General features: G+C 38.2%; 2 protein-coding genes across 3 annotated transcripts; both read right to left on the reverse strand.

Annotated features, from left to right (window-relative positions):
- Positions 1-59: 59 nt before the first annotated feature.
- On the reverse strand, positions 60-5,967 carry cldn10e (claudin 10e). The gene is made up of 5 exons (XM_008425334.3): positions 3,967-5,967; positions 3,720-3,881; positions 3,089-3,170; positions 2,826-2,939; positions 60-2,326 (listed from the first exon to the last, which is right to left on the reverse strand). Exons 1-5 carry the CDS (start codon positions 4,196-4,198, stop codon positions 1,879-1,881), a joined length of 1,038 nt encoding a protein of 345 aa, XP_008423556.1. The 5' UTR covers positions 4,199-5,967; the 3' UTR covers positions 60-1,878.
- Positions 5,968-5,990: 23 nt separating this feature from the next.
- cldn10a (claudin 10a) lies at positions 5,991-8,194 on the reverse strand. Of its 2 annotated transcripts, XM_008425451.3 has the most exons (4): positions 7,731-8,193; positions 6,336-6,497; positions 6,175-6,256; positions 5,991-6,096 (listed from the first exon to the last, which is right to left on the reverse strand). In XM_008425451.3, exons 1-4 carry the CDS (start codon positions 7,948-7,950, stop codon positions 6,090-6,092), a joined length of 471 nt encoding a protein of 156 aa, XP_008423673.1. In that variant the 5' UTR covers positions 7,951-8,193; the 3' UTR covers positions 5,991-6,089. The 2 variants fall into 2 exon arrangements, with proteins under 2 accessions (XP_008423673.1, XP_008423663.1); XM_008425441.3 differs by having other exon boundaries at positions 5,997-6,256; positions 7,731-8,194.
- Between the last annotated feature and the right edge of the window lie 4,082 nt (positions 8,195-12,276).

Below are 12,276 nucleotides of genomic sequence, written 5' to 3' on the forward strand. Positions count from 1 at the left end.
TGCATCATAAAATTATCCCTTCTTAACCACACAGCAGGATAGAATTAAGAAATGGGGTGTAACAACTCAGACTAAACACAGAGTCCACAGCAAATGATGAGAGGGAGAGATGCAGTAAGGTTGACCATTTACTGTCGGCTTCCTCGTTTACATGCTGCTGGTGAAAACTGCACACAAGAATCAACACAAAAGGAGGCGGATGAGCTCGATCTTTTTCACAGATTGTCTCATATTACACTGTTACGACATGGTGACAGTTTTAACAAATATGGAAGAACATATTTTGGTAGTAGTTACAAAAATAAGTTTTATTTTTGTAACGTCCTCATTTTATTTAGTTGAGCACCACTTTGTGTCTTGTGTCAATAAATGGAAAATAGAAAAGGTTCAATACTTAGGACGACTTTTGCACAAAAAAAAGAAGTAAACTCAAACAACCATTTATTGCTAGTATAAACAATTTTCACTTAGTCATGGAATTTCTATTTTTCCTGAGCATTTATTTGCTTACCTCCATTGTCCCATAGCAAGAGTGCAGCCCATGAAGACCTAGCCCAGCATGCAGAGCAGCAGACCTAGGATCTGAATGGTTCCCCTACACCAGGGGTGCCCAAATTCGGTCCTCCAGGGTAGGCTTCCTGCTTGTTTTAGTTCTCTCCCAGGTTTAACGCATCTGGATCACATGATTGCTCATTAGAGGCCTAAGAAGAATACCGAAATGGTTGTTACTGCCACCAGGGAGAGAACTAAAACATGCATGATGCCGGCTCTCGAGGACCAACTTTGGACCCCCCTGTCCTAGACATCACTTAAAAAAAAAACAACCTTTTATAAAATAATAAAACCACAATGCTTTTCTTCCAGATGAATTTTCCTTTCTGAGCCTGTACGGGCATTTGCTTGAATTTCTGAATAAGGGTAAAAGAGAGTTTTGTTTACCGTCAACAAACACTTATATCAATCTTTAGATTTTATTACTACAAAACATTCACTAGTAAAGTTTTTTACATTCAATTTCAACAGGTGTAATTTTCATTGGAGTAATCGATTTACTGGTTTTCAATTGGGGTTATGTGGAATAGTTATAAGCAGTCAGTGTAACATCATGAGATTTTCAAATAAAATGTTTTCAACAAAAAAATATTTTATTTACAGCACAAATACAGTCTATTGAGTTAGCATGTTAAAGTTTGCAGAAGAAACACAAAAAATAGCTTAATATATGGATTTTGAACAGACATGTTTTCAATTATAAAGAGGTTAATATTGAATTTCTTGACCTAATTATTCAGCTTGGATCTTGCAATAAGAAGTGTAATTACTCGTGTAGGCAGCTTCCCCTTCTGTATGTGCGGCAGCCATATTGGACCCTGCTTGTAGGAACGCTCTGACTTACACAATTGGATTTGTGACATCAAGAGAAATTTTTGTTGTATTTGTGACTGAAAAATTAACAATTTGTCAGTACATAAAGGGAACTTACTATTAAAAAGTCAAGGGAAGGCCAAACAATTTTTGGCCTAGCTAGCAGCTGTAGCCAAACCGCTAGCAGCCGTCAAATGTGCTAGTTTAGCTAGCCAAATTAGCTAGTTTGGCTACAGCTAACTAGCTTTTACGCTTGAATTAACCCTTTGTTTTAGTGGGGTTTTTTTAGTGTTTTTTTTTAAGCTACCAGATGTCTCAGATTACAAGTAAATGCATTAAAATAAAACTCAACTCATCAAAGACAATTGCTTAACATAAAACGGCTAACATTCATAAGCTAATGATTCAGTTAGCTTGCATCTCGTAACTTAATCAGAATTTGGCTTTATGTCAGAAACATTCGCAGAGTCGTTTACATAGTAATTGTGACATTCGACATTTTAATTTATCGGTTCAAATGTAGGACGTTTTCACAAACGGTGTAGCTCCGCTTCTCAAACTACCAGACAGCGAGGACACTGTGTGGCTGCTTTGACTGCTGTGACTGCTGCTTTGACTGCTGCCGCTGTTCCAACTGCTCCGACTGCTGCTCCTTGATTCCGACAAAGTAAACAGGCTGGACTCTAAGGACCGGCCTGACTGGAACTCAGATCCTGATCTGGATCCTGAACCATATTCAGAGGTTCCATTTGATCTGGGGGTCCGTCCCGACCTGGCCGTGCCCCCAGATTTGGACGTGTGTGCCGATTTGGAAGACGAGGATACATTCGAACGCTCGGACTGGGACGACAGCTCAGAGATGGACGACAGTGTGGTATTGGAGGTGACCTCAGATACAGCAGAAGAAGCTGTGGTGGGCTTATTTGTCTCCTGGTCTGGCTGTGGTTTTACCTTAATTACCCTAAACAAAAAAAAGAGAGAGAGGATACGTATTAAAATGAAATGGCTGAAGAAATCCACATCCTAAAACACCCAGGAAACACAAAGTGCTAACATGAGAGCCAAAATTCTAGCATTATTTGCTCCAGTTAAACATCTGAATCTTCATAGACCAACAGAAAGTACTGCAAAAAATTATGAAGAATAAGGAAAATAATGCATTTTCTCAAGATTTTAACAATTAAAACTGTAAAATGAGCTGATCTCTGTAGAACAACATTTTGCTGGAAATCTTTTAACATATACCTCTATCTGTTTGTAACTTTGAACATGGCAAAACATGAAAAAGTTTAAGGTGTATGGCTATCTTTGAAGGCACAAAATTCTGACCTAAGTATTTCATAGTGAAGTCAAAGGTTGTTTACTAACCCACTGAAGTTGTTTTATCGTCTGTGGAAGTGAGTATTCTAGTGTCACTTCAATTTGGTCACCCAATAGCAGGTAATGACTCCATTACTGACCTTTCTCCTCTTCCACAGAGCGGCTTGCACACGGACCACAGATAGAAAAAGCCACCAGTCATGTGAAAGGCCGAGCCCACCCAGCCAAGGAACATCGGCGTGCCAAGGCTATACCTGAAAATAGTTCGATATTGTGCGAGATTAATACATGAAGATTTTCACCTGTATTAAAAATGTAACATATTTGAAACGAAAAGAAAGTAATGGTTTCAAAGGTAAGGTGGTCAATATGCATGTTTGTTTGATTTTGCCTGTTAACTTACTCGAGTCCAGTCAGGTTAGAATCGAAGTTTTTGATTATGACGTACTCTGAATACATGGCATACCCACATGTGGACAATGCACCTGAGAGAAAATCATGTTGAAAACTATTAATGGAGTCTACAATTCTATCCATTCACAATGAAACTCAGAATGTTAGTCAGAAGCAAGTTTTATTTAACATTCACGTCACCTAACGTCACATAGAGACCTTGTGCAAAACCTAGCACAGAATCATTGGATCATTCATTGAGTTGACATTTTGTCTATAGTAAGAATTAAAAAAACATACTCATAGTTCCTTTTTTGAAGAGATATGGCATAAATAAGAGTAGCATGAATAATTTTTATTCCTATTGTTGTACATTGATTTCTAGTACTTTGTTTAAGCATAGCAACATTTTCTTGGTTGGTATATTAAAATCTAACAATTTCAGCAAATTTTTGCCATTTTAGTAAGATAAAGTCTGAGCTGGTAATTTTCTTGTAACCAATTTAAACGACTCCATCCTTTGGAGATAAAAAAAACTTAGGTGGGAGGACGTGTTTTAAAGCAATTTGACAAAACATGGAAATTACAAAGGATTGGGATTTATTAAATCATGTACATTTTGAAAAACAAAATAATTTTACCACTGATGATGTGACACAATCCACCTATAAAGATCTTCTTGTACTTTGAAGGGTCTTTACCCCCAATATAGGTGCATTCCATACCAAGCAGGCTGAGTATGAACCCCAGCATACCCAGAGAAAGAGCTCCCATCAGTAGGCCTCGCACTATTTGAACATACCCTTTAATCACAAAGACAGACATTTATATAGGCACATTTGCAAACAGTTGTTACAGATCGAAGTATGTGAATGTGTGTTTACTTACCGTCCACAGACCACAGCGCAGGGAAATCATAGCAGTTGGTGACTGCAGTTGAATCGGTGAAACATTTTCTCCATAAGCTGGACCAGTGCCATGCCACTTTAATGATGGACGAACCACCCATTCCACCTACTGAGGCTATCTTCCAGCCCTCCATAGCCATAGTGCAGGCCACAAAAACCCAGCCTAACACAGTCATTAAAAATCCCCAGATTTGGACCACTCTGATCTTCATCTTTAGGCCTCTGCAGGTGGGTTTCCCTCTAGATTTCTCATCCAACTATGTTTATCGTCTCCAACGTTTAGGTTTTATTCTCCAGATATGCGGCCGGTCCCTTACCCAACAAGTCTTCACAGAAAGTCGAGCAGGTGAATTGGTCTGATGTTGTGCAGAAGGAGTGTCCACCAGATCAGGTGTTTCGTAAAATGTGGGTGGGAGACAGAATTCGCTCTGGTTCCCAGAAGCCACTGCTGAAAACAGCCAGATTAGAATCTAGACTAAAACCACTTAACCAAGCAAATATCAGGTTACACAGGACTTCATCCATCCACTCAAATTTCTCACAGATTCAGGAATATGTGCAAAATAAGACAAAATGATCTTTGAATAATTTTGACTTAAAATTGTCTGAAAACGGATAAATAAATCTGCTAAAATACTTTATATCCATTTTTTTTATTATATCCCTCTTGTGGTTTCATGTTTTGTCACACAAAAAATGTTTGAGGGCTTCAAGCTAATTTTTAATGTCAGACAGAATTTAGCAGAGTAAATACAAAATGCAGTTTTTAAATGCCAGTTTTTAACTAACCTGGCCCAGTATGAAGTAAATATACTCATGTTAAATCAAAAGCTACCTGTTATTAACCACGTTTATAGCTTAAATCTAGTCAAAGTGTGACCTTAAATCAGATTGAAATGACCTAAAACACAGCATTAATTCTTAAAACCTCTCCATTGCGGCTGATTTTTGTCATAAAATACTGGCGTACCCTTCCAATTTCACGCTCCCCCAACTTCACTTTTTGACACTTAACTTACAACAAAACATCTCTCATCAGGCGTACATCTTAGTGATTTACTTTACAACTCCATATTCTGTTTGATGTGACCATAAACCATATGCTTCAGTTGTTTTGACCTTTACAGGAAGTATGTGATGGCACTACTGGTATGAGTTAAGCTGCTTGAACCATCACTCCTGATTGTGCCTTGGGCTGTGAGCTGTTGGTTATTGGTCATTTCACCAAGTATGCACTGTGCCATGGTTCCCAGAAATACACCATAGGGTCTTTGTGCTGTTTTAATTACAAGTAAATCCAAGATAATGAGAGTTCCCGGGAGCAATGAATGTTCTCATAGCAGAGATGAAAGAACTGTTCTTTGCTACTAGTTCCAGTTAGCTTTTGGTGGAAGTTATTGTAGTGAGATATTAAAAATGAACAACTGCTCAGATAGCCTGGTAAAAACCAGGCCTTTTTTTATGCTACTGGCTTCATTCAGAAGGTCTGGACTCTCGGCCAATTGCTTCCTGGAAGCCATGGACTCTGTTGAAGTTGAAATGTGTCCGTGATGTATGTAATGCACCAGCTTGACGCTATGAAGCGTACCAGAAATTCATAAAAGCTTCAAGAGTAGAAAATCTTCCAACTTTTGAAAGTATTTTTCTTGAATATTTCTGAGATTAATCTAAACATTTTAGGGGTTTTTTGGCAGTAATTTTATTCCATCTATAATGGCCTTCGATATGTGCTTCTGTTATTCAGATGTTATTTACTAAAAGTTAGAAATCGATGCTGTTGACCTAAGAAAGAAGACAGAGTTCACTTTGTTTCACACATAAGCGTTATGTGTTTTTTTTGGCTCTCGTGGCTCCATTTGCAGGCTGATTGCCGCCTTGCTGTGTGTTGTCCCGAATGACGGTGCTCCTGTGTAGCAGTATTTGCCTCTGCAAAAATTAGAAAAACTATTTTAAAAATGATTAACTATATCATATTGTGTTTGCAAAACCTAAAAAAATGTTGACCTTAAGCTGAAGCTTTCAGAAAGGGAGAGGCACAATAGAAGTCCACCTAAAATACAAAGCACGGATCCAGACCAGCCTATGAAGAGAGCAGCTCCCAGTTCAAAACCTACGTATGGAAAAAACTCAGTTCTGACGAACAGGTTTATGTGAATCTTTGAGATGTTTTATGATCTTGGATACATACTTCTGCGCAACGAACATTGGGTCAAAGAAGTCTGTTGTGATCCTACGAGCATATATGGAACATGCAGTCATGCAGCAGATCCCTGTTCAGACAACATTCATTTATTTACAGAGGAAGTTTGGGTAATCTGATTGAATTCCAACTCGTATGTCTAGACTCACCACTGAGAATGAAGTGGAGGCCCGACAGGACGGTCAGACGAGCCTTGGTGGTGTCCGAGCCCCCTATTTTTGTGCACTTCATTCCCAGCAATGCCAAAGCGGCACCAAAGAAACCCAGGCAAACAGAGGCGATCATCAAACCCCGACACACCTGGATATATGCTGCAAGTTGAGAATAAAAAGGAATATTTGCAAAAGTGGACACTTAACTGTGCAGCTTTATAATTCTATCCTATCAACGTCTTCAACAAATTTTTAAATATTTAGACGAAACAATCTGATATATTTGGAATATTTCTCTCATTCTACCAAAAAAAATGGTGACATATAAGCATAAGTATTCACTCCCATTGTAGATGCATCCCCAAAAAGAGTCAAGCCTGTAATTCCTGCCAAAACTGCTTCAACAAAAATATTAAAGCCCTGTAATGAAACCTTAGTAAACTATTTGTTTAAAAGTTAACATGAATATACATTTATAGAAACAACTGAAAGCATGTTGATATTTTAGTAAAAACTACTCAAATCTGCTATTGTATGAGGTTGATATTTATGTTTGTACCGTTTGAGAGATACATTTCCACCTTAGAAAGTAGAAAGTGATATAAACCACATTTATTTTGAAATGTTACCAGAAAATATTTCTGCAGTTATATTTTTGACGCAAGCATGCTAGCTAGGCTGAAACTAAAATAAACTAAAATGTTTTTGCTAATGCTTAGCATAAAAAGATAGATAGTGATATCAGTGGCTTTATATAGTTACGTTTTCTGTATGTTTCTTAATAAAATTCAATGAGGTGATTTTGGTTTGATCAAGGGTATCTGTCATATTCTTGAGACAAATAGGAAACCATTTTAAATAAAACCTTAGATGTCATATTTGAGAATTTTTATGACTTGTCATAATAACTACAAAAAACAAACCTGTGATGCAACGATTTATAGAACAAAACAATGAAGAAGTTTTACAGGTAAAAAATGGAAGTAAAAATTGGTGAAAGGGCAAACTTTACCATTACAGCAAATGCTTGTGCAGATATGGCCATGGTTCCGCAATAAAAAGACGTCGAAATTTAATATTTTGAAATATGGACCAATGCACAAACTAAATAAGATGTATTTAAATATTCTGTTTGGTCACAAATAACCCTTTATGTTTGTATGATTAGTCTCTTTGGGTCACATGACAATGGGAGGTCATACCAATCTAGCACACCTACTTCCCTGACACACTCCAGGTGGTATTTTTTATTAAAAAGTTGCAACTTATGATGAAAATATGAAGTTCTGAATCCATTTTACCTATTTGCTGATTTACACAAGCACGCAATGATATAGCTCAATATGGTCTTGGCTTCTAGCAGTCACAAACTTTAAACATCCACTAACTCACCATCCAAAGCCAGCATCGACGGGAAGTCTTTGCAGTTGGACACCCCCGTGGAATCAGTCACGCACATTTTCCACAGATTAGACCAGAACGCTGCCGTTGTGATAACTGTCCCATCCACGGACGACACCTTCCAGTAGTCTGTGGACACTGTGGACGATACCAAGATCCACCCAGAGATGGTTAGAAGAAAGGCAACAATCTCCGTTGCCATGTTGCCCATTTTTTCCACTCTGGATTTGGTTCAGAGTGAGATATTTCCCTCTGGAGAGATTGGAGAGAAAGTGGGTTGGTCTGACTATGAAAGGCATGTTGGCAGTTGTGCAAAATTTTGCTTCTGCCTCACCTGCCCAGCCTCGGAGGCCTTGGTGAACAGCCAGAGATTATGTAATGTATTTAGGAAATGTTATGGAATCTGCCGTGATTAAAACCCAAGTCATCACTTCAGATCCATAATCTGCAAGGGGAATGTAAGGTCAGTCTTTAATTAAAAGAAATGTTTTTGACTGACAGGGAAACTACAAGGAGTAAAAAATAGGAAATATGAATGACTGGTAGACAAGAGTTTTGTCCACAATGTTTCTCCTCTTAAGGGGATTATGGTTGCTTTTTGATCATAACTAATCAATATTTGAATTTATGTACTTTGTTCTTCCTTGAGCAAAAACATCTATTGCTGCATTATAGCACCATCATGTAGCAGAAAGAAGAACCAGTTATTAGGAAGAAAAATCTGTTCACTCGTGGCTACGGGTTTTCAGACAGTCAGGACTCATTACTCTAAAACTTTAAATATAAAGTTCCAATTGGATATATCTGGAAAACCTCAGGAGACAGATGAGAAGAAATCCTGAATCACCTAACATCTTAAAATGCAGAGAGAAGCCTCGCCACCCTGAGCATCCACTAGATGGCGGTGTTTCTCACCTAATCTTCCAAGCCGATAATGCCTTAATCTGTCGCTCCATATCCTCCTACCTCCCACCTTCATCCATAAACAAGAACCTAGGATACATTAACTCCTCTGATTGAGGCAGAGACTGGCCCCTCACCAGGAGGGAGCAGTTCACCTCTTTTCAAGTTCAGAACGGTTGCCTTGAACTCTCTTCAATCTCTCTTCCAGGCTGCTTTACACTACTGGAAACCATTCCTGGAACTAAACTTCCATTAGCTTAGTCGCACTTGTGGAGATTAGCTAAACTTTTCTTTCATCACAGTTATTTTTTTTTATCTAAAAAGATTGAAAAACCTTTGGGTAAACAATCCTTCAATTTTTCGAGTACTGGGGAGATGTTTTAACCATAGGGTGGCTGGATCATGTTTTGGTCCAGACATGTTCTACACAAGTTTAACTTCACAGATGGTTATTTCTTATTTGTCTTCTATCAGTGCAGGAATCGTATGCAGCTATTGTATTTCAAAAACAGCATTGGACTTTGAGTTAGGATTGGAGGGGGAAAATAAAGGGTAGTGTAAGTGGTGGAAGTCTGAGACAAGCTTAAAGTTAAAGGCCTGTGTGAAATTTACAAGGAGGAGGTGGACATGCTGGCACAGGTCCACTTGTATTCAGTACTCGGGTCGGAGTGACTCAGCATTTTGGGATCCGTAATAATCTGGTACCAGAAAAACATTGCATATTTGAGTCCTGACCTGATTTTGAACAGTTAAAAGAAAAGATAAGTCCTCCTAATCTTTGTTCATTCCAGAGAAAGAAACATTTTAATTCCCAGGAACATTATTAAGACGCTACCGGCTACCCTTCAGGTTACCTGTTTTATAAGCGTTCATCAGACAGTGTCTGGGGTCATAAACTGGGAACAGGTACAACCTTTGCAGGGGAAAAATTCCAGGAAATCCAAGCTCAGCTATTTTTACCATGAGTAAATGGCACAGAAGCAGGTGCTTAGAGTGTCTTTATGAAATCTCTAGATAGATAAAACCTCAGACGTACGTTACCATGGCTGCTGTTGCTGGGATGCTTTAGAAAGGCCTCCTCCTTAATCCTGTAAAGCAACCAATTCAAAGGGAAACAGCTGGTACAGGTGCTTCTGCAATAAAGTATGCTGATGATCACGATGATCTGATGATAACTTTGGGTAGGGAAATTGCCAATTGGTAATGTCAGCATTAGTTTTGTAACTACAGTATTTAAGTCATGAAATGGATGCAAGTCGGGTAAAAGTTTTAAAAAGTCAGTATCAAAAGTTAAACAAGTTTTTCTGGCTTTAAGGTGAGTAAAAGAGACAAGAAGGCCAATCATACCGCCATAACCATCCAAGACTGTAGACTTCCTAAATGGAATAATTGTAGCTGTTTTTGTTTTAAGTTGTGGGAACTGTAACTCTGTCCATGAGGATCTATCTTCCCTACAGTTTTGTAGGAACTGAAGTGATGCATAGCTGTTTACTTGAAACAGTAAATACTTCTGTAAGTCAAAGGTAAAAAAATGACACGATATTTTCTGGCCACATATTCTCAACTGGATTTACATCTACTTTACTCTTGCGTTTACCCTGCTTAAATGGATTAAGATGGTGTCATGTAAATGACTGATATGCTAGATGTGTGAACAAAATGTCCAGTGAGTGTACTTCGAATCTTTATAACCATTTTGCAAATATTTGTGTAGGACAGAAATAGCAATCCTGACAGCTCTTTTCCATTTGTCATCTTGCTTGCCCTTTATTTATCTATGCTACTTGCAGTTCAAACTACTGCACTGAGCTCAGAGCTCACATACTTGACTTACGAATTCTGTATGTGATAAATGTTCAACTTTCATCTCTTTGCTTGACCCAAGGATTCCATATTTGTCTATTTTTAGAAGAGAATGTTGCTTATCACTCCCCAAAGAAGGATTTGAAGTAACTTGCGTTGCTTTCCGTGGCTAAATAAACATTTAGTGGTGTATACTCAAACATAATGTTGGATGAGCAGGTGCATGACAGATTTTTACAGACAATGTTGCAGTCATCTAAGCTACTGAAATTAAAAGGCATGCACTAGTCTTTCTTTGGCCCGTGTTGATGAAACCCTTTATTCTGGCAATGTTTTTTAAGTAAGCTAATTTGGTAACAGAGATTTTGTTCTTGTGAACGTTTAGATCTAAGTCCAAACCTACAAAGTGGTGCATTTTCTGTGGTTTTCAGCACCAATTGATTCTTGCCGAGTTCTGATCTTAAGCCTCAGATGTTTGGGCCATAAACAATAACTTCTGTCTTATTTGTGTTAATGATAATGAAATGTAACAATCTGAGTGGGATAAAAAAAATTTTTTAAATAAGTGGTACAAGAATGCACCCTTGAGGAACCCCACAATTCATTGTTGTTATAGTCCCAAAACTGTCAAGATGTATATTGTCCAAAACTTTTGCCAATGCAGTCTGGGTACTGTGTGGGGGGATTAAAGCCTGTCAAGAAGGCACTGAAATTATTTTTACAGTTACATTTTGAAGGGAATTTATTTATTTTTTTACTGTTTTTTCCAATGACCTTTGCAGAAGTAGGAGATTGGATGTTGGTTATTACATACTGATGCATCTTCATTTGTTTTCTATAAAACAGGTGTATAACTCCAGTTCTAAAAGCTGTTTTTCAAAACTCAGCAGTCTGTAAAAAGGCAGCAAGGTGTCGATTTCAGGTTATCAGAAACATATAACTCTCACGCATTTTAACTCTTGATAGTAAACATGAATATTTCCTCATAAATATGATAGTAGAAGAAGGTTTCATCTGTGAGTGGTTGTTTTTATGGCTGCTTGGTTGGTGATTGAAGAGCAGAGCAGATGTATTTAGTGGTGAGAACAGTGTGGGAAAGCTGTACTTATCCACTGGACGTTATTCTCACCAGCTCTTTGAATAAACTCCCGCTGTCTTTTCTCCTTTGGCCTTTTCTCCTACTCAGTGCTAGCTAAACAAGGACAGAAGGAAAACGTGAGTCACCAAGCCTTAGCCATTCTGCTCTATTATGATTAGACTAACAGTGACAATATAATTGTTTACCTAAGCTACATGTGATTGAGTTGCTTCAGAAGGTTCCTGGAGCACGATAGCAGCAATAGGAGGCTGAAGGGAGTGCCATGCTGGGAAGTGACTCAGCAGGAAACACCTGTGGAGAGTCAAGGGGATTCTCTCATATGCAGGCTTCTTATGTTTATGCATAGGATATCCTCTCTGTGTGGACAGCATGCCTTGTGTGTCTTTCTGTATCAAACCAAAGAGTGAGAAAATAAAAGGAAGTTCCTCCACTGTGTAAAGTTGAGGGGAAAACTCCTTACTGCCTTAATTCAGTCCTCTCACATAACAATTGGCATACTAGTTAGCTTCTAAAAAGCCCTATGAGCGTTTAACTGTGTCATCATGATGAAAACATACAGTGAGATGTTCTATATAATAACCATGTGACAGAAATAAAGGAACTTGAACTGGTGCTGACTAATAGATATGTGATTTTAACTAATGAAACATTGGAGATTTATTTGGACATCTTTGACGTGTTGTAAATCTAGAATACAGTACCTTGCGTAAGTATGTATAAATACCCATTAAT

Source organism: Poecilia reticulata, chromosome 2, assembly GCF_904066995.2.
Source record: "Poecilia reticulata chromosome 2, P_reticulata-male-v2, whole genome shotgun sequence".
NCBI lineage: Eukaryota > Metazoa > Chordata > Actinopteri > Cyprinodontiformes > Poeciliidae > Poecilia > Poecilia reticulata.